At 49.8% G+C, this 26,763-nt stretch overlaps 1 protein-coding gene across 6 annotated transcripts in view; it reads left to right on the forward strand.

Annotated features, from left to right (window-relative positions):
• Window positions 1–13,744: 13,744 nt before the first annotated feature.
• The window catches only part of hivep1 (HIVEP zinc finger 1), a 294,854-nt gene continuing 281,835 nt past the window's right edge, over window positions 13,745–26,763 (forward strand). For 2 of the 6 annotated variants that reach the window (XM_038797105.1, XM_038797111.1), the window contains exons 1-2: window positions 14,146–14,251; window positions 19,255–19,375. In XM_038797105.1, the coding sequence (XP_038653033.1) occupies window positions 19,336–19,375 (40 nt within the window). In that variant the 5' untranslated portion in view covers window positions 14,146–14,251; window positions 19,255–19,335. Of the gene's footprint in view, window positions 13,931–14,145; window positions 14,252–14,472; window positions 14,920–14,942; window positions 14,967–19,254; window positions 19,376–26,763 lie in introns of those variants that run through there. The other 4 variants (XM_038797106.1, XM_038797112.1, XM_038797108.1 and 1 more) reach the window with 4 other exon arrangements.

Consider the following 26,763-nt stretch of genomic DNA (forward strand, 5'->3'; position numbering starts at 1 on the left):
TGCGAGCGAGGAAGGAGAATTTGGCGCTCAGCCAAATCTCCCATTCCTTGGATTTGGATTTGATTTAGTGTCACTTGTACCGAGGTACAGTGAAAAGATTTCTTCTGAGTACAGTCCAGACAGATATATAGAATATACAATATAGAACAAACAGTGCAGAAGGAGGCCATTCGGCCCATTGAGTCTGCACCGACCCACTTAAGCCCTCACTTCCACCCTATCCCTGTAACCCATTAACCCCTCCTAACCTTTTTAGTCACTAAGAGCAATTTATCATGGCCCATCCACCTAACCTGCACGTCTTTGGACTGTGGGAGGAAGCTGGACAACCGGAGGAAACCCACGCAGACACGGGGAGAATGTGCAGACTCCACACAGATAGTGACCCAGCTGGGAATCGAACCTGGGACCCAGGCGCTGTGAAGCCACTGTGCTATCCACTTGAGTTACCATGCTGCCCGAATCGTTCCATACATGAAAAAAAACATAGGTCATATATAAATACACAATGTAAATACATAGATAGACATTGGGTGAAGCATACGGAGTGTAGTGCGACAAAGTAGAGAAGATGTGTGAAGAGATCAGTTCAGTCCATAAGAGGGTCATTCAGGCGTCTGGTACAAGCTGTTTTTGAACCTGTTAGTGGGTATACTCAGACTTTTGTATCTCCTGCCTGATGGAAGAGGTTGGAAGAGAGAATAACCCAGGCGGGTGGAGTCTTTGATTATGCTGCCCGCTTTCCCAAGGCAGCGGGAGTTGTAGACAGAGTATTGGATGGAAGGCGGTTTTGTGTGTTCATGACGCTCTCTAGTTTTTCTAGTCTTAGGATGAGCATTTGCCATACCAGGCTGTGATGCAGCCAGATAAGGTGCTTTCTATGGTGCATCTGTAAAAATTGGTAAGAGTCAGCGGACATGCCGAATTTTCTCCGCTCCCTGACGAAGTATACGCTTTGTGCTTTCTTGGTCGTAGGATCGATGTGGTCCAGTCCACTACGATCGTGTCATCAGCAAACCTGTCGATGGTGTTGGAGCCACATTTTGCCAGTCATGTGTGTCTCGGGAGTATAGTAGGTGGCTAAGTATGCAGTCTTGTGGGGTCCCGTATTGAGGACAATTGTGGAGGAGGTGTTGTTGTTCTTCTCACTGATTGTGGTCTATGGGTCAGGAAGTGGCGGAAGGAGCCAAGTCTTAGGTTTTGGAGTTGATATGAGCTTTGCTGGGATTATAGTGTTGAAGGCAAAGCTGTAGTCAATGGATAGGAGTCTGATGTCGGAGTCTGACGTAGGAGTGTAACCAATCACTGTTTGTCGATGTACTATTTGTCAATGTTCTCTGTTGATTATTCTTTTGTCTACTATGTACGTACTGCAGCTCAGCTGCAGAAACTTTTTTCACTGTACTTCGGTACATGTGACAATAAATCAAATCAAATCGCTGTTGTTGAGATGCTCCAGGGGTGAGTGTAGGGCCAGGAAAATGTTGTCTGCTGTGGACCAGTTACGCTGGTATGCAAATTACAGTGGATCAAGGCATTCTGAGAGAATGGAGTTAATGGGTCCCATGACCAACCTCTCTAATCACTTCATAATGATAGATATCAGGACCACCCGAATGGTATTCATTGAGCCATGGTGGCTGGTTCTTCTTTGGCACCGGTAAGATTGCGCTCTTCTTGAAGCAGGAATTCCGCTGCCATGAACAGAAGGAGAATCCCATCCATCATGTCTTCCGCTGCCTGTCTTATTGCTGGTTGGCCCATTTGCTTCATGAAGGCTGCTGGGAAGGAATATTTGCCCAGGAATGTTTTTAGAGCTCTGACATTTGTTTTTTTTAATGTATTTTTATTACAAACGTATATGTGGTGATCCACCACTGTGTAAATATGTGTGTGCCTGTATTAGGGGTTGTACAGCAGTACCTGCATTACAGGTTCGTCGGTAGCCCCTGCCGGCTAGCTCCACCCACAGGGGGCAGTATAAATATGCATGAGTTCTCCTGAGCTGCCATTGTACCAGCTGCAGTCGAAGGATAAACATCTCACAGAAATAAAGCCTCTCTTGTACCGATTCGAGTCTTTATGTGCAATTGATAGCGCATCAATTTATTACCGTGAGATTTTCCACATCATGGACATCAGAATAAAACTCAATCGCTTGCAGCTGGATCCACAATCGCCAAACACCAGAAAAGGCTTTGATCACTGGCTGGCTTGCTTCGAGACCTATATCACCTCAGCAGACCCCGCAACGTTGGAAGCTCAGAAAATTCAACTCCTCTACTCAAGGTTGAGCTCCAGCATGTTCCCACTGATACAGGATACGCTGAACTACGTACGCACCATGGAATTCCTCAAAGAAAATTACATCCAGTCGACGAACACTCTGTTTGCGAGGCATGTACTCGCCACTCGCGTACAACTACTGGGTGAGTCGATTGAGGACTTCTGGCGGGCCCTTATCCCTCTAGTACGGGACTGCGAGTGCCAGGACGTCACGGCCACGGAACATTCCAATCTCCTCATGCGTGATGCATTTGTGACGGGGATTGAATCGGACTCCATCCGGCAACGACTGCTGGGAGGGGCCGCGCACGATCAAGCGGCGAAAAATACTTTAGCGCTCTCCATGACAGTCACTTCGCGTAAAGTACAGTCCTACCCTGCCCGCCGCGCGGTCCACCCATCCTACCCCTCGTGGACCCCGCAACCGACCCCCCCCCCCGTCTGGGGCCACTTCCGCGCAATATGCCTGCGCTTCTCCCCACACTGCGCGCTCTGGGGGTCCCCGCTGCTACTTCTGCGGCCAACAGAAGCACCCCCGCCAGTGCTGCCCGGCCCGCGCCGCGACCTGTAAATCCTGTGGCAAGATAGGCCACTTTGCAGCGGTGTGTCAGGCCCACGCAGTTGCCGCTATCGCGCCCGACCTCTCCCCCTTTCCTCAGCCGATCGCGCAATGGGCGCCGCCGTCCTCTGCTCCCGGGGCCACGTGCGACCTGTGGGCGCCGCCATCTTCTCCCCCCAGGTCCACGTGCGGCCGGTGGGCGCCGTCATCTTGTGCCACCCCCACCATGTGCGCACCATGGGCGCCGCCATCTTCCCCCCCCAGGTCCACGTGCCACAAGTGGGTGCCGCCATCTTGCCCCGCCCCCTCGGACGATCGCCCGCTACTCGCCTCCATGACGCTCGACCAATCCCGTCCTCACAACCTGGCTACCGCTTCAACGACAGTGCTCATCAATGGCCACGCGACCTACTGCCTACTTGACTCCGGGAGCACCGATAGCTTCATCCATCCGCACACGGTAAGGCGCTGCTCCCTCGGCAGTCCATCCCGCCAACCAACGGATCTCCCTGGCCTCCGGATCCCACTCTGTCCCGATCCGGGGTTTCTGTCTGGTCAACCTCACCGCACAAAGCGTTGAATTCAGCGGTTTCCGCCTTTACGTTCTCCCCAACCTCTGTGCGACACTTTTACTGGGCCTGGATTTCCAATGTAACCGCGAGAGCCTCACCCTCAAATTTGGCGGACCACTACCATGGTCTGGCTGTAGTCCACGACCATCCTGTGTTTCTCCCCAGTTTTAACCACTACCACTTGGGCTCTCCAGGGGCTATTGCTGGCCTCGATAATACCTTCCCGAAACAGCCGCTGGACCTCGGACCTGATGAAGGCTTTGTCCTGAGCGCTGTACCGCCTGCTCCTGGTGGCGACGGGTTTGCAATCCACAGTCAGATTGGCAAAGAGGGAGGGAGGGTCAACCTTGAGGGTCGTGAGGCCGCAAACGGTGAGGGGGGTAGGGTCCCGCCGAATTTGAGGGTGAGAGTCTGGAGGTTACATTGAAAATCCAGGCCCAGTAATAGTGTAGCACAGAGGTTGGGGAGGACGTACAGGCGGAAACCGCTGAATTCAACGCCTTGCACAGTGAGGTTGACCACACAGAAACCTCGGATCGGGACAGAGTGGGATCCGGAGGCCAGGGAGATCCGCTGGTTGGTGGGATGGACCGCGAGGGAGCAGCGCCTTACCCTGTCCGGGTGGATGAAGCTATCGGTGCTCCCGGAGTCTAGTAGGCAGGAGGTCGCGTGGCCATTGATTAGCACTGTCGCCGAAGCGGTAGCCAGGTTGTGAGGACGGGACTGGTCCAGCGTCATGGAGGCAAGCAGCGGGTGGTCGTCCGAGGAGTCCGATGAGGAGCGGCAGCGGCCCGGGTCCACAGTACAGTCCCGAGGGGGAAGCAAAATGGCGGCGATGGCGACATCCGAAGGACCTGTGGGGGAGAAGATGGCGGCGCCCATGCAGCGCACGCTGCGGGTGCGGGGCAAGATGGCAGCACCCATGGTGCACGCGTGGACCTGGGGGGAGAAGATGGCGGCGCCCATGGTGCGCACATTGTGGGGGCGGCGCAAGATGGCGGCAACCATGGGCCGCACATGGACCTGGGGGGAGAATATGGCGGCGCCCACTGGTCACACGTGGCCCTGGGAGCAGAGGATGGCGGCGCCCATTGTGCGATCAGCTGGGGGGAGGGAACGAAATCAGGCGCGATAGCGGCAACGGCGCGAGCCTGGCACACCGCTGCAAAGTGGCCCTTCTTGCCGCAGGATTTGCAGGTGGCGGCGCGGGCTGGGCAGCGCTGGTGGGGGTGCTTCTGTTGGCCACAGAAGTAGCAGCGGGGACCCCCAGAGTGCGCGGTGTGGCGGGCAGCGCAGGCATATTGCGCAGGAGTGGCCCCAGTCGGCGGGGTCGGTTGCGGGGTCCATGAGGGGTAGGATGGGTGGGCCGCGCGGCGAGCGGGGTAGGACTGGACATTACAAGAAGAGACCGTCATGGAGAGCACTAAAGCTTTCGTCTCCGTTAGGTCGAGTGCAGCCCTTTCCAGCAGTCATTGCCGGGTGGGGTTCGATGCAATCCCCGTCACGAATGCATCACGCATGAGGAGATTGGAATGTTCCGTGGACGTGATGGTTTGGCAGCCGCAGTCCCGTACGAGAGGGATAAGGGCCCGCCAGAAGTCTTCAAATGACTCACCAGGTAGTTGTACGCGAGTGGCGAGTACATGCCTTGCAAATAGAGCGTTCGTCTTCTGGACGTAGTTTTCTTTAAGGAGTTCCATGGCGCCTGCGTAATTCGGCGTATCCAGTATCAGTGGGAACACGCTGGAGCTCAACCTTGAGTAGAGAACCTGGATTTTCTGAGCTTCCGTCGGCTCGGGGGCCGCTGAGTTGATATAGGCCTCAAAGAAAGCCAGCCAGTGATTAAAGTCCTTTCTGGCGTTTGGCGAGTGTGGATCCAGCTGCAAGCGATCTGGTTTGATCCTGATGTCCATGATGCGGAAAATCTAACTGTAATAAATTGATGCGCCATCAATCGTACTAAAGACTCAAATGGGTACAATAGAGGCTTTATTACAGTTAGATGTTTATCCTCCGACTGCAGCTGGTAGAATGGCTGCTCAGGAGAACTCATGCATATTTATACGGCTCCTTGTTGGCGGAGCTAGCCGGCAGGGACTACCGGAGGACCTGTAGTATAGGTACTACTGTACATCCTCTAATACAGGCACATCTGACTCGCCTTCTCCCCGTATTCGTACTGCACCCTCTTACGCTACGTAGCAGTCCTACCGCCCTCCTCGTTATCAACCTATCAAATTTCCCCTGTAAATTTTTCCTCCTCGCCAATCCCTCTGTGGTTGGCTCCCTCGAGTACTCCCTATCTACCTCCACCGTACCATCTTTTCCATAAACCCACCCAGCTCCTTTGCCATTCGGATCCTACCCATTGACCTGGGGCTTTTCACCCTGCTACTCTTTGTCAACCCAACAGTAAATAAAAATCAAGAAAAAAACCCCTCCATTTTGGAGGAAAAGAAAAGCCCCCACTCCCTAACCCCACTCTACCCGTATTCCCAATTATCTCAAAGTGCCAGCACCTCCCAGAAATGTTCAATTCAGTTCTCCCCCTGTTTATGCACCTGGATAAAGTCCTCGACCGCTTCTGGGGTCTCAAAATAGTATGCCCTGCTTTCATACGCCACCCATAGTTTCGCCGGGTAGAGCACCCCAGATCTGATCCACTTCCGTTATAGCCGTTTTGTTGAACCCTGCACGCCGTTTCGCCAGCTCGGCTCCAATATCCTGATATATTTGGACCTTGTTCGCTCCCATTCACAGTTGTGCTTCTCCCTGGCCCACTGCAAAATCTTCTCTTTCATGAACTTGTGGAATCTCACGATCACCGCCCGCGGCAGCTCCCCCGCTCTAGGCTTCTGCCTCAGAGACCTGTGTGCTCTGTCTACTTCAGGGGCCTTATCCGGCATGGCACCCCCTCTGCCACCAGCCCCGCCAGCATCCTCGAAACGAGCCTTGTGGCGCTTACACCTTCCACTTTAGGCAGGCCCACTATCCACAGATTCTGCCTTCTCAAACTGTTTCCTGCTCCTCCACCTTTGCTCTCAGCGACTTACAAAGGTCTCCTAAGAGCCCCACCTCCGCCTCCAATGCCACCACCCGATCACTGTGGTCTGACATCACCCTCTCGACATCACCCTCTCTATCTCTCGGATCTGTGACCCCTGCGCCTCCAAGTATTTCTCCACCCTCTCTTTCGAGCCATTCAGGAGTGCCACAGCCCCTCCGATGGCCTTTTGAGTAATCCTCCTGCATCTCCTTCCTCTGCTCAGGAACTCTTCCTTGATGAAGGCCATCTGGGGCTTTCCACCTTGGACAAGCCCGCCCTCCTCCGCCATCCTTCCACAGGCTGTTGCACCACGGGTCCCTTACATCTCCTTGGCTAGGTCTTTCACCTATTTCTGCCGGGATTGGTAAACAGCAGACATACCACTCCTGGGGGAAACTACTCTTCCAAACTCCTTTCTGTCAAAGTTGCACCCAATTTCAGGTAAAAAGAGCTCATTTTTATGCCTTCAAGCTGGAGCTGCTCTGTGTGCATCCACTTACATCATAGAATCTATAAAATCTACAGTGCGGAAGGAGACCATTTAGTCCATTGAATCTGCACCAGCCTTGGAAAGAGTATCCTACTTAAGCCCCACGCCTCCACCCTATCTCCTTTATCCACGTAACCCAGTAATCCTACCTATCCTTTTTGGACACTAAGGGCAATTTAGAATGGCCAATCCACCTAACCTACACAACTTTGGACTGTGGGAGGAAACCGGAGCACCCGGAGGAAACCGACGCAGACGCGGGGAGAACGTGCAGACTCCGCACAGACAGTGACCCAGCAGGGAATTGAATCTGGGACCCTGGCACTGTGAAGCTACAGAGCTATCCACTTGTGCTACTGTGCTGCCCTCAAAGTTCTCTCTATCTTTGCCAGAGAGTCTTCCGGACTCAAAATGGTAGCTGCGGTCTCTCTCCATAGATACTGCCAGACCTGCTGAGAATGTCCAGCATTTTCTGTTACTTTTCCAAATTCCAGCATCCGCAGTAATTTGCGGATAGGGGTGGTGAGGGGGGGGTTGTTGGGGTAGGGGGCAGCGGCGTGCCGAGGGGGGGCGACGGTGCGTTGGCCCCGGCCATCCGTCGCCACCCCCCTCTCTGCACGCCGCTGCCCCCAAACCCCCCCCACCACCCCTACCCCCCACCACCCCTACCCCCCCCACCACCCCTACCCCCCTCTCAACGCCGCAACCCCCCCACCACCCCTACCCCCCCACCACCCCTACCCCCCCCACCACCCCTACCCCCCTCTCAACGCCGCAACCCCCCCGCACTCGCCCTCCCGCACTCGCCCCCCCGCACTCGCCCCCCCCGCACTCGCCCCCCCCCGTACTCGCCCCCCCCGCACTCGCCCCCCCCGCACTCGCCCCCCCGCACTCGCCCCCCCCTGCACTCGCCCCCCCCCCGCACTCGCCCCCCCCCGCACTCGCCCCCCCCCCCCGCACTCGCCCGCCCCGCACTCGCCCCCCCCCCCCCCCACCCCCCCGCACTCGCCCTCGGACACTGAACGGCGTCAACCATCATCAATGGTTGACGCCGTTTTAAAGCTACTCTGTTTTTCGCCGCTGTGACCCATGGCCACGTCGGCGGGACTTCGGCCCATCCGGGCTGGAGATTTGTTGAAAGAAAAATATAATGAAATCCCGCCGGCGCCAGCTGTTTTCAGAGGCTGCCGGCAGGATTTGCACAACGCCGGTTTTTGGCCAGTCGGAGAATAAAAAACCCTGTGGGAGCGGGATTAACACCGCTGCCGGCCGATTCTCCGACCCTGCGTGGGGTCGGAGCATTTCGCCCATGATCTCCTTCCATGTATTGTCCTGGAAACCTGGTGGGCTCTGCCTCTGGCTCCGCCCCCCCCTCCCCCCCCCCCCCGACGGTATATAGACCGGCTGCCTGGGGGCGGTGCTCATTTGTTACAGTAGTCACAGGCAGGCAAGTTCTTGGATAATAAAGCCTATGTTCATTCCCTCTCATCGTCTTGTAGTGAATTGATGGTACATCATTTAGATTTCCAGAAGGCCTTTGACAAGGTGCCACATAGGAGACTGTTAAATAAGTTAAAAGCCCATGGTGTTGGGGGTAGGATCCTGGCATGGATAGAGGATTGGTTGACTGGCAGAAGGCAAAGAGTGGGGATGGGGTGTCTTTTTCAGGGTGGCGGCCGGTGACTGGTGGTGTGCCTCAGGGGTCTGTGCTGGGACCACAACTTTTTACAATATACATTGATGACCTGGAGGAGGGTGCTGAAGGCACTGTTGCTGGGTTTGCGGTTGATACGGGGATCTGTGGAGGGATGGGTGGTATTGGGGAAGTGGGGGTGGGGGGGGGGGGGCTGTGGAGGAACTTGGACAGGCTGGGGGAGTGGGCAATGAAGCAGCAAATGAAATGCAATGTGGAAGGGTGTGGGATTATGCACTTTGGAAGGAGGAGTCTAGGCATGGACTATTTTCTAAATGGGGAAATGCTTGGGAAAGCAGAGGCACGGAGGGACTTGGGAGTCCTTGTTCACAATTCTCTTTAGGTTAATGTGCAGGTTCAATCGGCAGTTAAGAAGGCAAATGCAATGTTAGCATTCATGTCGGGAGGGCTAGAGTGCAGGGCCAGGCTGTATAAGGCTCTGGTCAGACCCCATTTGGAGTTTTGTGAGTAATTCTGGGCCCCGTATCTAAGGAAGGAAGTGCTGGCCTTGGAGGGGGTCCAGAGGAGGTTCACAAGAATGATCCCTGGAATGAAGAACTTGTCGTATGAGGAACGTTTGAGGTTTTTCAGTTACTAGTGGTGTACCGCAAGGATCTGTTTTGGGGCCACTGCTGTTTGTCATTTTTATAAATGACCTGGAAGAGGGTGTAGAAGGATGGGTTAGTAAATTTGCAGATGACACGAAGGTCGGTGGAGTTGTGGATAGTGCTGAAGGATGTTATAGGATACAGAGGGACATAGATAAGCTGCAGAGCTGGGCTGAGAGGTGGCAGATGGAGTTTAATGCGGAAAAGTGTGAGGTGGTTCACTTTGGAAGGAGTAACAGGAATGCAGAGTACTGGGCTAATGGCAAGATTATTGGTAGTGTAGATGAACAGAGAGATCTCGGCATCCAGGTACATAAATCCCTGAAAGTTGCCACCCAGGTTAATAGGGCTGTTAAAAAGGCATATGGTGTGCTAGCCTTTATCAGTAGGGGGATTGAGTTTCGGAGCCACAAAGTCATGCTGCAGCTGCACATAACTCTGGTGCGGCCGCTCCTGGAGTACTGCGTGCAGTTCTGGTCACCACATTATAGGAAGGATGTGGAAGCTTTGGAAAGGGTTCAGAGGAGATTTACTAGGATGTTGCCTGGTATGGAGGGAAGATCTTACGAGGAAAGGCTCAGGGACTTGAGGTTGTTTTTGTTAGAGAGGAGAAGGCTGAGAGGTGACTTAATAGAGACATATAAGATAGTCAGAGGGTTAGAAAGGGTGGACAGTGAGAGTCTTTTTTCTCGGATGGTGATGACCAACACGAGGGGACATAGCTTTAAATTGAGGAGTGGTAGATATAGGACAGATGTCAGAGGCAGTTTCTTTACTCAGAGAGTAGTAGGGGTGTGGAACGCCCTGCCTGCAACAGTAGTAGACTCGCCAACTTTAAGGGCATTTAAGTGGTCACTGGATAGACATATGGATGAAAATGGAATAGTGTAGGTCAGATAGGCTTCAGATGGTTTCACAGGTCGGCGCGACATCGAGGGCCGAAGGGCCCGTACTGCGCTGTAGTGTTCTATGACTCTGGGTCTGTACTCGGAGTTTGGAAGGATGAGAGGGGATCTTATTGAAATGTACAAGATACTGTGAGGCCTGGATAGAGTGGACGTGGAGAGGATGTTTCCACTTGTAGGAAAAACTAGAACCAGAGGACATCATCTCAGATTAAAGGGATGATCCTTTAAAACAGAGATGAGCAGGAATTTCTTCAGCCAGAGGGTGGTGAATCTGTGGAACTCTTTGCCGCAGGAGGCTGTGGAGGCCAATTCACTGAGTGTCTTTAAGACAAAGATAGATAGGTTCTTGATTAATAAGGGGATCAGGGGTTCTGGGGAGAAGGCAGGAGAATGGGTATGAGAAACTATCAGCCATGATTGAATGGTGGAGCAGACTCGATGGGCCAAGTGGCCTAATTTTGCTCCTATGTTTTATGAAATTGGGGAATATTTGTGCTGTAGTGCCCACACCCATTTGAAGGGTTGGCCCCAAATCATGAAATCCATGCTTCTTACAAATGTGAAAATTCCATCCCCATTCGGTTTGGTTCTTATTTTAGACAGTAAATGTAAAATGGCCGAAAATCTCTGGCACTGCTTCTCAAAACAGGAACTGGGGAATTCCCCTTTGAAAGTCGTTGGGTGACATCTTTATCAGTCTGTTGTCATGTTGCTATTATGAAGCTTCCCCAGTAACTGAGTCGGTGAGCATGCAGCCCGGTGGTGTGTGTGGTTCTAATAGGTTTATAATTGTCCCTGACAGTCTGTGTTGTGGTGATGGGGTTAGGATTCCGCTTTTCCCAGGCAGGGAACCGGAGTCAAGGATTTATTTTGCAGTAGTTCCAGAAGCAGCAAATTGCCCGTGCGTGGATTTCGGAGCGCTGCGGAGGTATTGTTATAACTGGAACTGCCCACCTTTTTTAATGTTCAAGACTTCAGGGCATTTATGAACTTTTTTTGACTCAAATTGGAAGATGACGGGTTAATCTGGAAACTTCTGAGATATTTGCAGTGGATGTGCATGGAGAGCTATCTCCCCGACACATCTAGCTGCGCACACTCTAGCCGCCTGTGCCAAACCTTTCACCCCTCCACTTCCCCCTCTTCCCCCTCCCCCTTCCTCTTCCCCCCCTCTTCCCCTCCCCCCTTCCCCCTCCCCCTCTTCCCCCTCCCCCTTCCCTCTCCCCCCTCCCTCCCTCCCACCCAAGTAATTAACATTTATGCCACAAGTGCCAGGCAATGACCATCTCCATCAAGAGAGGATCTAACCATCACCGCTTCATATTCAATGGCATTCCCATCGCTGCATCCCCACTATCCTCATCCTGGGAGTTACCATTGACCAGAACCTAGCTATAAATACTGCGGCTGTCAGGGCAAGTCAGAGGCTGGGAATCCTGTGGTGCGACACTCATCCTCTGACTCTCCAAGGCACAAGTAATAATAATATAATAATCTTTATTGTCACAAGTAGGCTTACATTAACACTGCAATGAAGTTACTGTGAAAAACCCCTAGTCGCCACATTCCGGCGCCTGTTCGGGCACACAGAGGGAGAATTCAGAATGTCCAAATTACCCAACAGCATGTCTTTCGGGACTTGTGGGAAGAAACCGGAGCACCCGGAGAAAAGGCACACAGACACGGGGAGAACGTGCAGACTCCGTACAGTCAGAGACCCAAGCCGGGAATCGAACCTGGGACCCTGGCGCTGTGAAGCGAGTGTTAACCACTGTGCTACCATACCACCCAAGTCAGGAGTGTGATGAAATACTCTCCCTTTGCCTGGATTGACCCTGGTAGTCATAGGCCGTCTAGTCTTACTTCGGTGGTCGGTAAATTAATGGAAAAGGTCCTGAAGGATAGGATTTATAACCACTTGGAAAGTTGCAGCTTAATCCGGGATAGTCAACACGGAATCTTGCCTCACAAATTTTATTGAATTCTTTGAGGAGGTAACTAAGTGTGTAGATGAAGGTAAAGCAGTTGATGTCGTTTACATGGATTTTAGTAAGGCATTTGATAAGGTTCCTCTTGGTCGGCATATGAAGAAAGTAGGTGTGGGATAGAGGGAAATTTGACCAATTGGATAAGTAACTGGCTATCACAGAGAGGACAGAGGGTGGTGGTGGATGGAAAATATTCAGACTGGAACCCAGTTACCAGCGGTGTACCACAGGGATCAGTGCTGGGTCCTCTGCTATTTGTGATTTTTATCAATGACTTGGAGGAGGGGGCTGAAGGGTGGGTCAGGAAATTTGCTGATGACACCAAGATTGGTGGAGTAGTGGATGAGGTGGAGGGCTGTTGTAGGCTGCAAAGAGACATTGATAGGATGCAGAGCTGGGCCGAAAAATGGCAGATGGAGTTTAATCCTGATAAGTGCGAGGTGATTCATTTTGGTAGGAAACATTTGAATGCGGATTACAGGGTCAACGGCAGGGTTCTGAGGAACGTGGAGGAACAGAGAGATCTTGGGGTTCATGTCCACAGATCTCTGAAGGTTGCCACTCAAGTGGATAGAGCTGTGAAGGCCAATAGTGTGTTAGCGTTTATTAACAGGGGCATGAGTTTAAGAGCCGCGGGGTTAAGCTGCAACTGAACATGACCCTGGTGAGACCACATTTGGAGTATTGTGTGCAGTTCTGGTCACCTCACTATAGGAAGGATGTGGAAGCATTGGAAAGGGGGCAAAGGAGATTTACCAGGATGCTGCCTGGTTTGCAGGCTAGGTCTGATGAGGAAAGGTTGAAGGAGCTAGGGCTTTTCTCTCTGGAGCGGAGGAGGATGAGAGGCGACTTAATAGAGGTTTATAAGATGATAAGGGGGATAGGTAGAGTGGACGTTCAGAGACTATTTCCTCAGGTGGATGTAGCTGTTACAACGGGGCATAACTATAAGATTCAGGGTGGGAGATATAGGAGGGATGTCCGCGGTAGGTTCTTTAGAGTGGTGTGGAATGGACTGCCTGCTGTGATAGTGGAGTCGGACACTTGAGGAACTTTCAAGCGGTTATTGGATAGGCACATGGAGCACACCAGAATGACAGGGAGTGGGATAGCTTGATCTTGGTTGCAGACAATGCTTGGCACAATGTTCTGTGCTGTTCTATGTTCTCCCATCTCTCCTCCCCCGCCCGCCCCTCTCCTGGCGGCAAGCGAACGTTTTAAAAAATATAATCCAACGTTGCATTAAATTATATCCTAATAAATGATTCCAGGAATCTGTTTGGAACGTAAGTTTTTTTTTTGATCCAAGTGTTTGGAAAGGGGCAGAGATTTTGTTTGTGTTGAGGGGGTGCGGGGGGGGGGGGGGTTAAGTGTTTGCAGCAGAGTGGACGGGTAGCCGCAGTGTTTCCAGCCAGCAGGATAATTCCAGAGTGACATTCACTCCAGTCTCTCTCTCTCTCCCTCCTCCTCCCGCTGATTGTGTTGAGGAGCTGCGGAAGGTTTCTGCCATCGCCCAGCTTATTGCTTCCGGATCGAAAGACTATTCGGGGTGGGGGAGGGGAGGGGAGTCTCCGAGTTCACAAGGCAGCGGCTTATTCGTCTCGACTATTGGCTGCTGCCCTTGAGAGGATTCCGTTCCGCCTTCCTCTCTGTAATATTTATAGATACATATATAAAATAGCCACCCGTCTGGGGTTTGCAAAGTCACTGAGCTGGAGCCCAGGCTGCGCTGGGAGCGGCGCGCGGTATGAGGAGCCTTTTCACGGTGTATTTTCCGCTGGTGAGTCTGTCTGTGTGATGTCGGTGGGGGAGGGAGGTGCTGGGCGAGGTGGGGAAGCCCAGTGAAGGACACAGCGTGAGCTGACAGCGAGGAACCTCCGGGATATCCGTCACTTCGTCTCCGGGGGGGGGGGGGGGAGGGGCACAGCCGCCGCCTCGGCCAATCAGCCGCCGCCCTTCCGCTGTCGGCGGAACCCCCACGTGACCCCCTCCCCAGCCCCTCCCCCCGGCCCGGCGCGCTCGGGGAGGCGGGGCGGGAGCTCCGCTGACGTCATGGGGCAGCCTGGCAGCCGCTTGCGCCCCGGCTCCGCCAGCGGAGGAGGTGAGGCAGCGGCCGTAGGGCCGACCGGGCCCAGCCAGGGCTGGGCCGGGGGAGGCGCTCAGGGGGGTGGGAGTGGAAGTCTGACTGCTGGGCCATCCGGCAGCTCAGCCGCCCTTTCTGCCCGCTTTCCCCGCGCTCCCCCCCCCCCCCCAATCTGACCCTCTCCACCGCCTTCATGCCCCCCCCTCCCCCCACAACAGTTTGAGCCCTCACCCGGTGTCACCTCCCCACTCCTCCTCCGTCCCTCAATGTGTGATCACTCCTGACCCCCATCTCATCCTTTCACCCACATTTCATTAGCTCTGCCTTCCCCCCCCGTCTGATTTTCCCCAACTGTGATGTGTCCCTCCTCCTCTTACCGTGTTCCACCCCTCCTGTAAAATATACTGTTCCCTCCTTCCTACCTGTGCTCTCATCCTCTGCCCTATGATATCTTTTGTCTTTATTCCTCTTATTTCCATGACTCCTATTCCCATTCTGCTTTGTAGTTTGTTCCCTGTACTCTGTGTTCAGTGTAATCTTCTTATCACCTCTTTAACCCCAGCACCTGACTTTTGCTGCCTCTTTCTGTCTTCTCCTTTACCGTTCCTCATCTCTAAAGACACAACCAGTTCTTACTTCCAGAGAGTTCTTCATTTTTTTAAAGATTTGGAATAATTGGTTCTGCAGTAAGTTTCCTTACCAAAGAGGCAACAGTAATGATGTGGAATTTTTGGTAAAATCTTTCTCCATCCCTTTTATTTGGTATTCATAGGACCTTTGTGCTCTGGAGTCACCGATGTTAACTAACGGTATTCCTTATTTGACATGCAAAGAGGTTAATCTTTGTTCGGGGCAGATATTGAACTTGTGAGATTGAGGACGGATTGACGAAAAATGATATGAGAATATGCGGTAGGCATTTTGACAGTGTGTGCCCTGTTGAGTCCATTTCATTTTTAAAATGAACTCATTCATCAGTGATCCATGGGAGTTTGTTTTTACATCTCTCGGCAAAAGATGTTCTAACTAAAGTTACTTCATCTTGTGGTTAATGTTGATACTCCTCTATATTTGAGCTATAGTCCAATTTGAAATTTGGAAGACAAGTTTTTCTTATTGGTCTGACTTTGAGTTTTTTGCTGAGAGCACTATTCTCTCTGGTAGACGGATTTAATGACTCTTCCAATTTTGTTCTTGATTTCTCGGTTTAGACATCCCTCTGCTTTCAGTAAACTGCCTATTGATTTTTAGTGAAACAAAATGTGTTTTCATTTTCCAAAATGCTTTTTTAAAATTCATTTATGGAATGTGGATGTTGCTGGCTCGACCAGCATTTATTGCCCCATGCCTTGAGAAGGTGATGGTAAGCTGCCTTCTTGAACTGCTGCATTCCCTGCGGTGTAGATACACCCATAGTGCTGTTAGGGAGGAAGTAACAGGATTTTGACCCATTGACCGTGAAGGAATGGCGATAAATTTCCAAGTCAGAATGGTGAGTGACTTGCAGGGGAACCTTCAGATGGTGGTGTTCCCAGGTATCTGCTGCTCTGATGCTTCTGGATGGTAATGGGCGTGAGTTTGGAAGGTGCTGCCTAAGGAACCTTGGTGAGTTCCTGCAGTGCATCTTGTAGGTGGTGCACATGGCTACCACTGTCGTCGGTGATGGAGGGGTTGGATGTTTCTCGAATTTGTAGCAATCAAGCAGGCTGCTTTGTCCTGGGTGGTGCCAAGCTTTTCGAGTGTTGTTGGAGCTGCACTTATCTAGGCAAGTGGAGAGTCTTCCATTACACTCCTGACTTGTGCCTTGTAGATGGTGGACAGGCTTTGTGGAATCAGAAGGTGAGTTATTTGGTCTAGGATTCTTCCCCTTTGACTTGCTTTGGTAACTACAGTATTAATATGGCTAGTCTAGTTCAGTTACTGGTCAATGGTAACCCCCAGGATGTTGATAGTGGGGGATTCAGCAATGGTAATGCCAGTGAATGTCATGGGGTGATGGTTAGATTCTTTCTTGTTGGATGTGGTCATTGCCTGGCACTTGTTTGGGGCATGCTACTTGCCACTTGTCAGCCCAAGTCTGGATATTGTTCAGGTCTTGTTGCATTTCAACATGAATTGCTTCAGTATCTGAGGAATCGCGACTGATACTGAACATTGTGCAGTCATCAGCGAACGTCCCCACTTCTGCCCTTATGATGGAAGGAAAGTAATTGAGGAAGCAGCTGGTTGGGCCTAGGACACTATCCTGAAGAACTACTGCAGTGATGTCCTGGAGCTGAGATGATGGACCTCAAATCACCACAGCCATCTTCCTTTGTGCTAGGTATGACTCCGACCAGCGGAGGGTTTTTCCTGGTTCTCATTGACTCCAGATTTACTGGAGCTCCTTGATGCCAGAGTCAATCGTGCAGTCAATCATGTGCTGCCTTGATGTCAAGGACAGTCACTCTCACCTCACTCCTGGTATTCAGCTCCTTTGTCCATGTTTGAACCAAGGCTATAATGAGGTCAGGAGCTGAGTGAGCCTGGCAGAACCCAAATTGAGCATCTGTGAGCAGATTATTACTGAGTAGTTGCTGCTTGATGGCATGTTTGTTGACTCCATCCCATCTCTTTGCTGATGGTGGAGAGTAGACTGACAGGGTGGTAATTGGCCAGGTTAGATTGCTCCTGTTTCTTGTGTGCATGACATAGCCGGGCAATTTTCCACATTGCCGAGTAGATGCCAGTTTTGTAGTTGTACTGGAACAGTTTGGCTAGGGGCGCAGGAAATTCTGGAGCAGCAGTCTTCAGTAGTATTGCTGGAATATTTTCAGTGTCCATAGCCTTTGCAGTATCCAGTGCCTTCACCCGTTTCTTTATTACATGGAGTTAATCGAATTGGCTGAAGACTTACACCTGTGATGCTGAGGACCTCCGGAGGTGGCCAAGATGGATTATCCACTTGGCACTTCTGGCTGAAGATTATTGTGAATGCTTAAGCCTTATCTTTTGCACTGATGTCTGGGTTACTCCTGATGGGGATATTTGTGGAGCTTCCTCCTCCATTGAGTTGTTCAATTGTCCACCTCCATTCACAGCTGGATATGGCAGGACTGCAAAGCTTAGATCTGATCTGTTGGTTGTGGGATTGTTTAGCTCATTCTATTACTTGCTGCTTATGATGTATGGCATGCAAATAGTTCTATTTTGTAGCTTCACCTAGATTTTTTTCTAAATTTAGAGTGCCCAATTCAGTTCTTCCAATTAAGGGGCAATTTAGTGTGGCCAATACACCTACTCTGCACATCTTTGGCTTGTGGGGGCGAAACCCACACAAACGTGGGGAGAATGTGTGCAAACTCCACACGGACAGTGACCCAGAGCCGGGGTCGAACCTGGGACCTCGGCGCAGTGAGACAGCAGTGCTAACCGCTGCGCCACCGTGGTGCCCAGCTTCACCTAGTTGATGACACATTTTTAGATATGCCTGGAGTTGCTCCTGGCATTCCCTCCTGCACTCTTCATTGAACTAGTGTTGAGCTTCTGGCTTGGTAGTAGTAGAGTGGGGGATATACTGGTCCTTGAGGTTACAGATTATGGTTGAGTATGATTATGCTGATGGTCCACAGAACCTGATGGATGCCCAGTTTTGAGTTGCTAGATCTGTTCAAAGTCTATCCCATTTAACACATTGGTAGTGCCACACAACACAAAGGAGTGTATTCTCAATGTGAAGACGGGACTTTATCTCCACGAGGTCTGTGAGGTGGTTACTCGTATAGATACTCCTACCGATACTAGCATGGGTGGATGCATCTGTGGTAGGCAGATTGGTAAGGATGAGATCAAGTATGTTTTTTCCTTTTGTTGGTGCCCTTACCACCTATCTCAGTCTAGCAACTATGTCCTTTAGGACCCGGCCAGCTTGGCCTGTGGTGGAACTACCGAGCTACTCTTGGTGATGGACATTAAAGAACCCTACCCAGAATGTATTCTGCGTTCTTGCCACCCTCAGTACTTCCTCCAAGTGGTGTTCAACATGGAGGAGTGGTCATCAGCTGAGGAGAGACGGTACGTGGCAATTACTTGCCCATGTTTGACCTTGTGCCATGAGACTTCATTGGGTCCAGAGTCAATGTTCAGGACTCAGGGCAACTGTCTCGTGAGTGTATACTCCTGTTTCGCTACCTCTCCTGGGTCTGTCCTGCTGTTTGGAGAGGACACACCCAGCAATCGTGATAGTAGTATCTGGGACATTGCATACAAGTGCTTTTGAAATGTAACCATTATTATCTGTAGTCTCTGAAGAAAATTTGTCCTTGATAGCACGATACAGCAAATCTGGAAAATGGTTTGGAGCATTGCAAAAACCATAAGCACATTAAATTCTATTCCTTGACATACCTTTATTTTGTAGAAAAGTTCGATTTTCGGTCATCAGATGAGATGTACAATAAAGGAACTGGCAGTGTTGGATATTTATGAATGGGTATGGAGTGGGAGGAAGAAGGAAAACATAACTTTTTATGTGCATTTATTATGTACTATAGTATGTGGAAAGGCTCTGAGATGCCAAAATGTTTCGTATTCTAACACACTACAGAATTTTAGCAGTCTTCTAAGTTGTATGTTAGTCCAAGCTGTACTCTCATAATTATTTTCGCAGTGGTTAGCACATCCGCCTCACGGCGCTGAGGTCCCAGGTTCGATCCCGGCTCTGGGTCACTGTCCGTGTGGAGTTTGCACATTTTCCCCGTGTCTGCGTGGGTTTCGCCCCCACAACCCAAAAATGTGCAGAGTAGGTGGATTGGCCACGCTAAATTGCCCCTTAATTGGAAAAAATAATTGGGTAATCTAAATTTATAAAAAAAAATAATTATTTTCGCGAGTGATCTCTTTTTAAAAAAAAAAAGAATAGCAGTTTCGCACTTTGTGTTCCTGATAAATAGCCGCTTGCGGTTTATATTTTCTTTTAAAATATTGGGAGGTGGTGTGAATGTTCATTTTATGTAATTTTCTTAATTGTTTTTATCTTTCAGTTTTGATGGTGTTTGGTCAGTGCCTGGCGGTCTTTCCGCCATCTCTCTTCCGCTTTTCACTTTGGTGAGGCTAGCTAGAACATGCCACGTCGGAAACAGGTGAATCCTAAACCTCTGAGAGGTGAGAATTGTCAAGAATTTATGAAATCGTAAATGTGTAATTATTGGTCTAATTTCTTATTTTCAACATACTTCGGCATCACTGAATGTTCAACTTGTTCATGGTGGCTTGAATATATTGTATTTTTAGTCCTTCAGCTATAATTAGGGGGCTCATTTAGCATAGTGGGCTAAACATCTGTCTTGTAATACAGAACAAGGCCAGTAGCGCGGGTTCAATTCCCGTACTGGTCTTCCCGAGCAGGCGCCGGAATGTGGCGACTAGGGGCTTTTCTGTTGTCTGTTTTCTCTACCACTGTGTGTCCTGGTAGGCCTTATCATATTGGATTTGGAAGCTGCTATGGTGGGCGAGACAGCATTGATGTGCCCTCTTGACATCCTCCATTACCTTGTCCTTCGCTGCTAACTGCTCCCGGAGCTGTACATTTAATTTTTCGCACTCATTTAAATCTCCCTCTCTACTTTTCTCCTTCTCCTCTAGCTGCTTGCGGAGCGTCTTCACGACCTCCTCTGTGCCTTGCAATTGTGCCGGACAGGACACGATTGCCATTGGCTTACGAACCTCAGTCAAACTCTTTTTATGGATCTCGGTCAGGCTGTCCCACCAAGTCTGTCCTCTGCTGCCAGGACCTGTCTCTTCATTCGCGCAAAAGTCAGACCATAGGGACCATCCTTTCCCCTTTAGATACTTCCTGATCTCTTCTTCCCATACGGGACACTGTTCTGATCTATTGGTCGCTGCGACCTCGGGCTCTTGTGGATGCATAAGGCGTTCCATTGCCTTCATGGCCATCCCTACAATTACTTCTCTCTCTTACCGGAAATTTGGAACAAGGGGGAATAAAGCGGTAGTGCAAACATGGATATGGCTTACGCTATTTTCCGGTTTACGCAACACCTGAAAGTTTCACGCAACAAAATCTATCGAGTTACCTTCTATCCCGTTGTTAGTACGCATGCAACTTACACACCTGAATTCTGGGGTTTTGATCGATACTGGTTTCGCTTGTGGTTTCTTTACTTTGCTAATTTGGATTCTAATTCAAATGCTTTGGTGGGTTCTCTCGGAGTGACACGGTCACTTCTGGGTCGAGTCCCGTCAGATGTCGCCAATAACTGTTGTGCGTTTTTCTCTACTACTAGGTCTTCTATGTGGCTCTGTTCCAATTAGGGCAATCAGTGAATTTGCCTTTTTTCTATATTGTCTATGTCCGAATGCTTAGTGTTGTCAGGTATCGAATGATACCACCACAAGTTTCAACTGGTTATCGATCAAAGAGCCAAACACCAGTTAGTTAGTTCAAGGTCAAGGGTACATTATTTACATACAATCAGTCATGCAACATTACTAAGACAACCTGTACTTAACTTTGGGCACCCGGCTTAGGTCAGGAAACAGTGGCCGCTGTTCAATTCTGGATCCCTTGGGTTTGAAGTGGTAACTGCTGCTCACCTGGGCTTATCCGTCTGGTAGTGGGCATTGAACTCGAACTTGCTGCAGTTGGCGGTGGCCGTGACTGGGGTACCAAAGCCAAAAGAGAGCGAACATATGGCGGACTCTTCCTTTATACTCTGGGGGGGGGGGGGGGGGAGGGGAGGGGAGGGGAGGGGGGTGGTTTCGCGCTATTTTGGGCGGTCCTTCGATTTGGGCCTTACTAATTTGGTGATCCCTGATCACTCTGTTCGATTCTTTAGCCAATAAGTGGGCAGGGATCTGGATGGCTGGGCGTATCCCAGGCGGTCATTGACCCCGTTGTTTGCGTTTCCTTTGGACAGGAGTGGCGGTGAAATGTCTGGGACTGTCCCGATTCCTGGAGTACCAGTCCTTTGTTTTGGAGGAGATGGACCATCACCTGCTAATCAGCTTGATTAACATGCTAATGGAACGGAGTTTCGATGCTGTCTGGACTTTGCTGACAAATATGCATTTCAGGCTCTGAGCCTGTCTGAATCTTGGCTTGTCCATTTTACCCATCAGTCTTTGCGAGTTGCACTGTACCTTGTTGGGAGTGGCCATCCCAGATGGCTACATTTCACAGTAAATTAATTGAAGCCTACTTGTGACAATAAGCTTTTATTATTATTTATTATTACTACAAAAGAAGTCCGGATGATTTGTTGCAGACCATTGCTTTGATTTGATTTATTGTCACATGTTCTGAAGTACAGTGAAAAGTATTTTTCTGTGGCTGAGGGAACGTACATAGTACGTACATAGTAGTCAAAAGAATAATCAACAAAGAACATTGACAAATGGTACATCAACAAACAGTGATTCGTTACAGTGCAGAACAAGGGTCCAAACAAAGCAAATACAAGAGCAGCATAGGGCATCGTGAATAGTGTTCTTACAGGGAACAGATCAGTCCGAGGGGGAGTTGTTGAGGAGTCTTGTAGCTGTGGGGAAGAAGCTGTTCCTATGTCTGGATGTGCGGGTCTTCAGACTTCTGTACCTTCTGCCTGATGAAAGGGTTTGGAAGAAGGCAATGCCTGGGTGGGAGGGGTCTCTGATAATGCTGTCTGCCTTCCTGAGGCAGCGGGAGGTGATACAGAATCAATGGGAGGATGGCAAACTTGTTTCATGCGTTGGGCTGAGTTCACCACACTCTGCAGTTTCTTGCGATCTGAGGTTCTGATGTTGTGCAGTGTTATTTGATTAACAATGATCTTTAATGGTCAATGATCTTTAATGGGCAAACAATGATCTTTAATGGTATGTTGGATTACATCTCTATTTGTAAGAAGGGAATTTAATGAAGGCAATTGTTTCAGTAAGAATCACAGGTTAGCCATAAGACAATGTGCATAAGCATAACAAATTATTTCGTTTTGATATCTTTTTTTAAAATGTTTTTTATTGGATTTTGCACAGAGTATATTTTGCCGTTATTTACACAGAATATGATATATCTATATATACGTAAGTAGGCCTCCGTTCGTGCCGGCGAGGCACCTCCGGAGGACAATCCTCGAGTGTGTCTGGTGCCAGTGTTGGCCCTCGCTTCTACCTCGCTGCCATTGATTTCTCATGCATGCTGCCGCTTCATCCAGCCCTTCCGTCCTCCGCCTGTGTTCTCCTTTTTCTTTGTTCCTGTGGATGTCAGGTTGGTTTTTTGGATCCCCAGGTAGCGGAATTTGAGTTGGGCTTGTTTAAATGGCAGGCCCGTTAGTGCTGCCCCACCGGGAACATCTCGCTTTTGCTCATGTTGAGTTTCTAGCCCGAGAAGGCGCCAAACTCTTTCAGGAGCGCAAGGATTCCATCCATGCTGCTTTGTGGGTCCGAGATGTAGAGGCGCAGGTCATCTGCATAGAGTGAGACTGCTGTCTGCTGCCCCTTCGGATCCCCCTCCAGCTTTTTGCCGCTCTGAGCGCAATTGCTAGAGCAAACAGCAGCGGGGACAGTGGGCATCCTTGTCTCGTGCCCCTGTGCAGCTGGAGGTATCAGGAGTTGGTGCCGTTTGTCCGTACGCTCGCCATGGGAGCGTTGTATAGGAGTTTTACCCAAGAGATGAATCCTGTTCCAACCCTGAACCACTCCAGTACCTCTGAGGTATTTCCATTCAACTCTGTCGAAGGCCTTCTCTGCGTCGAGGGAGACAATCACCTCTGGTGTTCTGTCCCCGGAGGGAGTCATTATCATGTTCAGCAGGTGCCTGACGTTGGAGGTAAGCTGTCTACCTTTGACAAAGCCCGCCTGGTCTTCTGCGACCACCTCTGGCACGCAGTCGTCTAGCCTTTTGGCTAGGATTGTGGCCAGTATTTTGGCATCTGCGTTCAGCAGTGAGATGGGTTGGGTATCTTTCTTAAGTATCAGCGAGATTGAGGCCTGTGCTAGCGTGGGTGGCAGTGTGCCCTTGGCCAGCGAGTCTGTGAACATCTACCGCAGATGCGGGGCCAGTGCTGTCGCAAAATGTTTGCAGATGTCCGCCCGGAATCCGTCTGGTCCCGGCGCCTTCCCCGTCTGCATGGAGCTAATGCTGTCCATGATCTCTCCCAGTGCTAGTGGTGCTTCCACGGCCTGTTTTCTGCCCTCCCCCATGACTGGTATGCAACAGCTCCCCTCCGCCGTCGGAAGTCCTCCTTCATTTTGATATCTTGAGGGACCTGCAATTTGTTGATCATCATTTAGAGATGACTTACTGTATCCTCACTTATAACTGGAAATAAGATTGGGCCATTGCCTTTTAAAAATGTACTTGACATTGGAAATGTCACCGTCATGCTGATACTGCAGTTTTAGTGAAAATAATGCCTGAATTTCCAATCAGACCTGATACCAAAGTGAAGCCTAATGGCATCTAGCACGTTTTGAATGGGGATTATTCAAATTTTTTGCTTCCATTAAAATTTATGTCTCATTAAATCCTGTTTATTTTAAACTGCTTTCTGCAGATCAGCTTCTTGTTTTATTTTAAAAGTAGACAACAAAATGGCTTCCTCCCTATGTGACATTTTGTCAAGCTCTGAGCCCTTTTCCAAATAAGGTTGGTGATTAGGTCAATTACACCTCCTGAATATTGGCTTTCACACCTTGCAACTTTGAGTCAGCTAGTGTCTTTGTGTCTGAATGACCAATTCAATTTGAAATTACCATTTTGAATTAGTGTCAGGAAACAGCATTGAACCAACATAATTTTAGACAGCTCTTATTGTCTCTGGAGACAGGGAAGTGTTTCAAAGAACAATACAGCACAGGAACAGGCCCTTTGGCCCTCCAAGCCCATTCTGGTCATGATACTGTACCACCCTTGGCCAAAACCCTCAGCACTTGCTTGTGCCGTATCCTTCTATACCCATCCTATCCATGTATTTGTTGAGATGCATTTTGAACGCTGTTAATGTATCTGTTTCAATCCACAAATGGCAGTTGATCCTATTTGTGGTTGATTTTCAAATATAAAAGTTAGTCTGAAGTTCAGAATGTACAGCAACATGATACCCATCTGGATCCCTGAGTTTTTTAGTGAGGGAAATCTGCTGAGCTAACCTTGTCTGGCCTACATGTGCCTCCACCAACAACAATGCTCTCTGAAATGACTGAGCAAAAAAATTAAACTGGACGGACTGACTGGAATCAGTCGAGGTACCAGAAATGGCACTGGAACATGCAGCCCTGTTGACCCTTCAAAGTCTTCTGGGGCTTAGTCCCACGGATGAGTCAAGCAACAGTCTGACGTAGTTATACTCACAGAATCATAGATGACAAACAATGTCCCTGACTCCACCACCGCCATTCCTTGGTATATGTTGTCCCACCGACCCACCCAAGGTGGCGGCACAGTGGTAATATTTGGTTAGGAGGTCCCCGGGAGTCCTAAAGATCAACTCTGGACCCGTGACGTCCCGTAGCATTTGGTCAACATTGTTAAGGAAACCTCTACTGATTACCACGTACCACCCTCCCTCAGCTGATGATCAGTGCTCACCCATGTTCAACATCAGTTTGAAGAAGCACTAAAGGTGTCAAGGGCACAGAAAGTACCCTGGGTGGGAGACTTCATTGCCCATCACCAAAAGTGGCTTGGTAGCACCACCACTGACCAAGCTAGCCATGGTCTTAAGAGAATAGTTGCCAGACTGGGTCTGCGACAGGTGGTGAGGCAGCCAATTAGAACGAAAAGCCTACTTGACCTTATCCTCACATATCCCTATCACAGTTGCATCTGTTCATGACAGTGTTTGTAGGAATGCTCACTGCAAAATCCTTCTGGAGATGATGTAACATCTTCACATTGAGGATACCCTTCACTAGCATCATGATAAATGGCAACTAAAAACTGGGCATCAATGGAGACATTGGACCAGCAGCAGAATTGTTTTCAATCACGATCTATAACCTCATGGCCCAGCAGATTCCCACCTCTACCATGACCATGAAGCCAGGGAACCAATTCTTGTACAATTAAGAGTGTGGGAGGCATGACAGGTGCTGCACCAGACACACCTAAAAATGAAGTGTTAATCCGGTGAAACTATATTACAGGACTGATTGTATGCCAAACAGTATCAGTAACAGCGATAGAGCTGAGCAATCCCACAGCGAGTAGATCACATCTAAGCTCTGCAGTTCTGTCACATGGTGGTGGACAGTGAAACAACTGACTGCAAGAGGTGGAGGCTCCACAAATATCCCATTCCTTCATGATAAGGGAGCCTAGCACGTCCATGCAAAAGACGAAGCTGAATCAATTTCAACCATATTTAGGCAGGTGCCGATTGAATTATCCATCTCGGCCTCCTCTGGAGTTGCCCAGTATCACAGATGTCAGTCGATTCACTCCACATATCAAGAAACGGCTGAAGGCATTGGATACTGCAAGACTATGTGTCCTGACAATATTCCAGCAAAGTACTGCGAAGACGTGCTCCAGAGCTTGCCACAGTCCTAGCCAAGCTTTTCCAGTACAGCTACAACACTGGCATCTGCCCTGCAATGTGGAAAATTGCCCAAGGTATAACCTGTGTTCAGGAAACAGGACAAATCCAACCCAGCAAATTAATGTCCCATCAGTCCACTCTCGGCCATCAGCAGTGTTTGAAAGTAGACAGTGCTACCAAATGGCTCTTTGTCAGCAATAACTTGTCCTCTGATGCTCAATTTGGGTTTTGCTAGGGCCACTCTGCTATTGATCTCATTACAGCCTTGGTCCAAGCATGGACAAAAGTGTTGAATTCCAGTGGTGTGGTAGGTGTGACATCAAGGCAACATTTGACTTGTGTGGCGTCAAGGACCCGTAGCAAAACTGGAGTCGATGGGAATCGCGGGAAAACTGTTGGTTGGAGTCATACCTCGCACAAAGGAAGATGGCTGTGGTTGTTGGAGATAGGTCATCTCAGTTCCAGGACATCACTCGCTCCTTCATAAGATCGGATGTTCATTAATGTTTGTGCAATCTTGAATATTATTTATGACTCCTCCCTTACTCCAGCAGTCTGTGCCCATGTGTAACAACATCTGAACCACCTTCAGGCTTGGGCTAAGAAGTGGCCTCAACATTCAATGGCATTTCCATTGCTGAAACCCCACTCAATATTGGCCTGAAGCTGAACTGGATCACCCATTCATGGTGTGCATCTTGTCTCCTGACTCCTCAAAGTCTGTCCACCTTCCACAAGGTACAAGTCGGCACTGTCCACTTGCTTGGATGAGCGCAGCTCCAACAACACAAGAAGCTCAACGCAATCCAGGACAAATCACCCTATTTGATTGGCACTCTATCCGCAACCTTCAACATTCAGCCCTTCCACCCCTGATGCAAAGTGACCACAGTGTGTGTTTCGACTACAAGATAGAACATAGAACATAGAACGATACTGGAAAAGATATAGTTCGAGTACATTAGATGGGTCGTTCTTTGTACAATGTGTGCAGGAGGGTTTCCTGACACA

Source organism: Scyliorhinus canicula, chromosome 5 (assembly GCF_902713615.1).
Source record: "Scyliorhinus canicula chromosome 5, sScyCan1.1, whole genome shotgun sequence".
Classification (NCBI taxonomy): domain Eukaryota; kingdom Metazoa; phylum Chordata; class Chondrichthyes; order Carcharhiniformes; family Scyliorhinidae; genus Scyliorhinus; species Scyliorhinus canicula.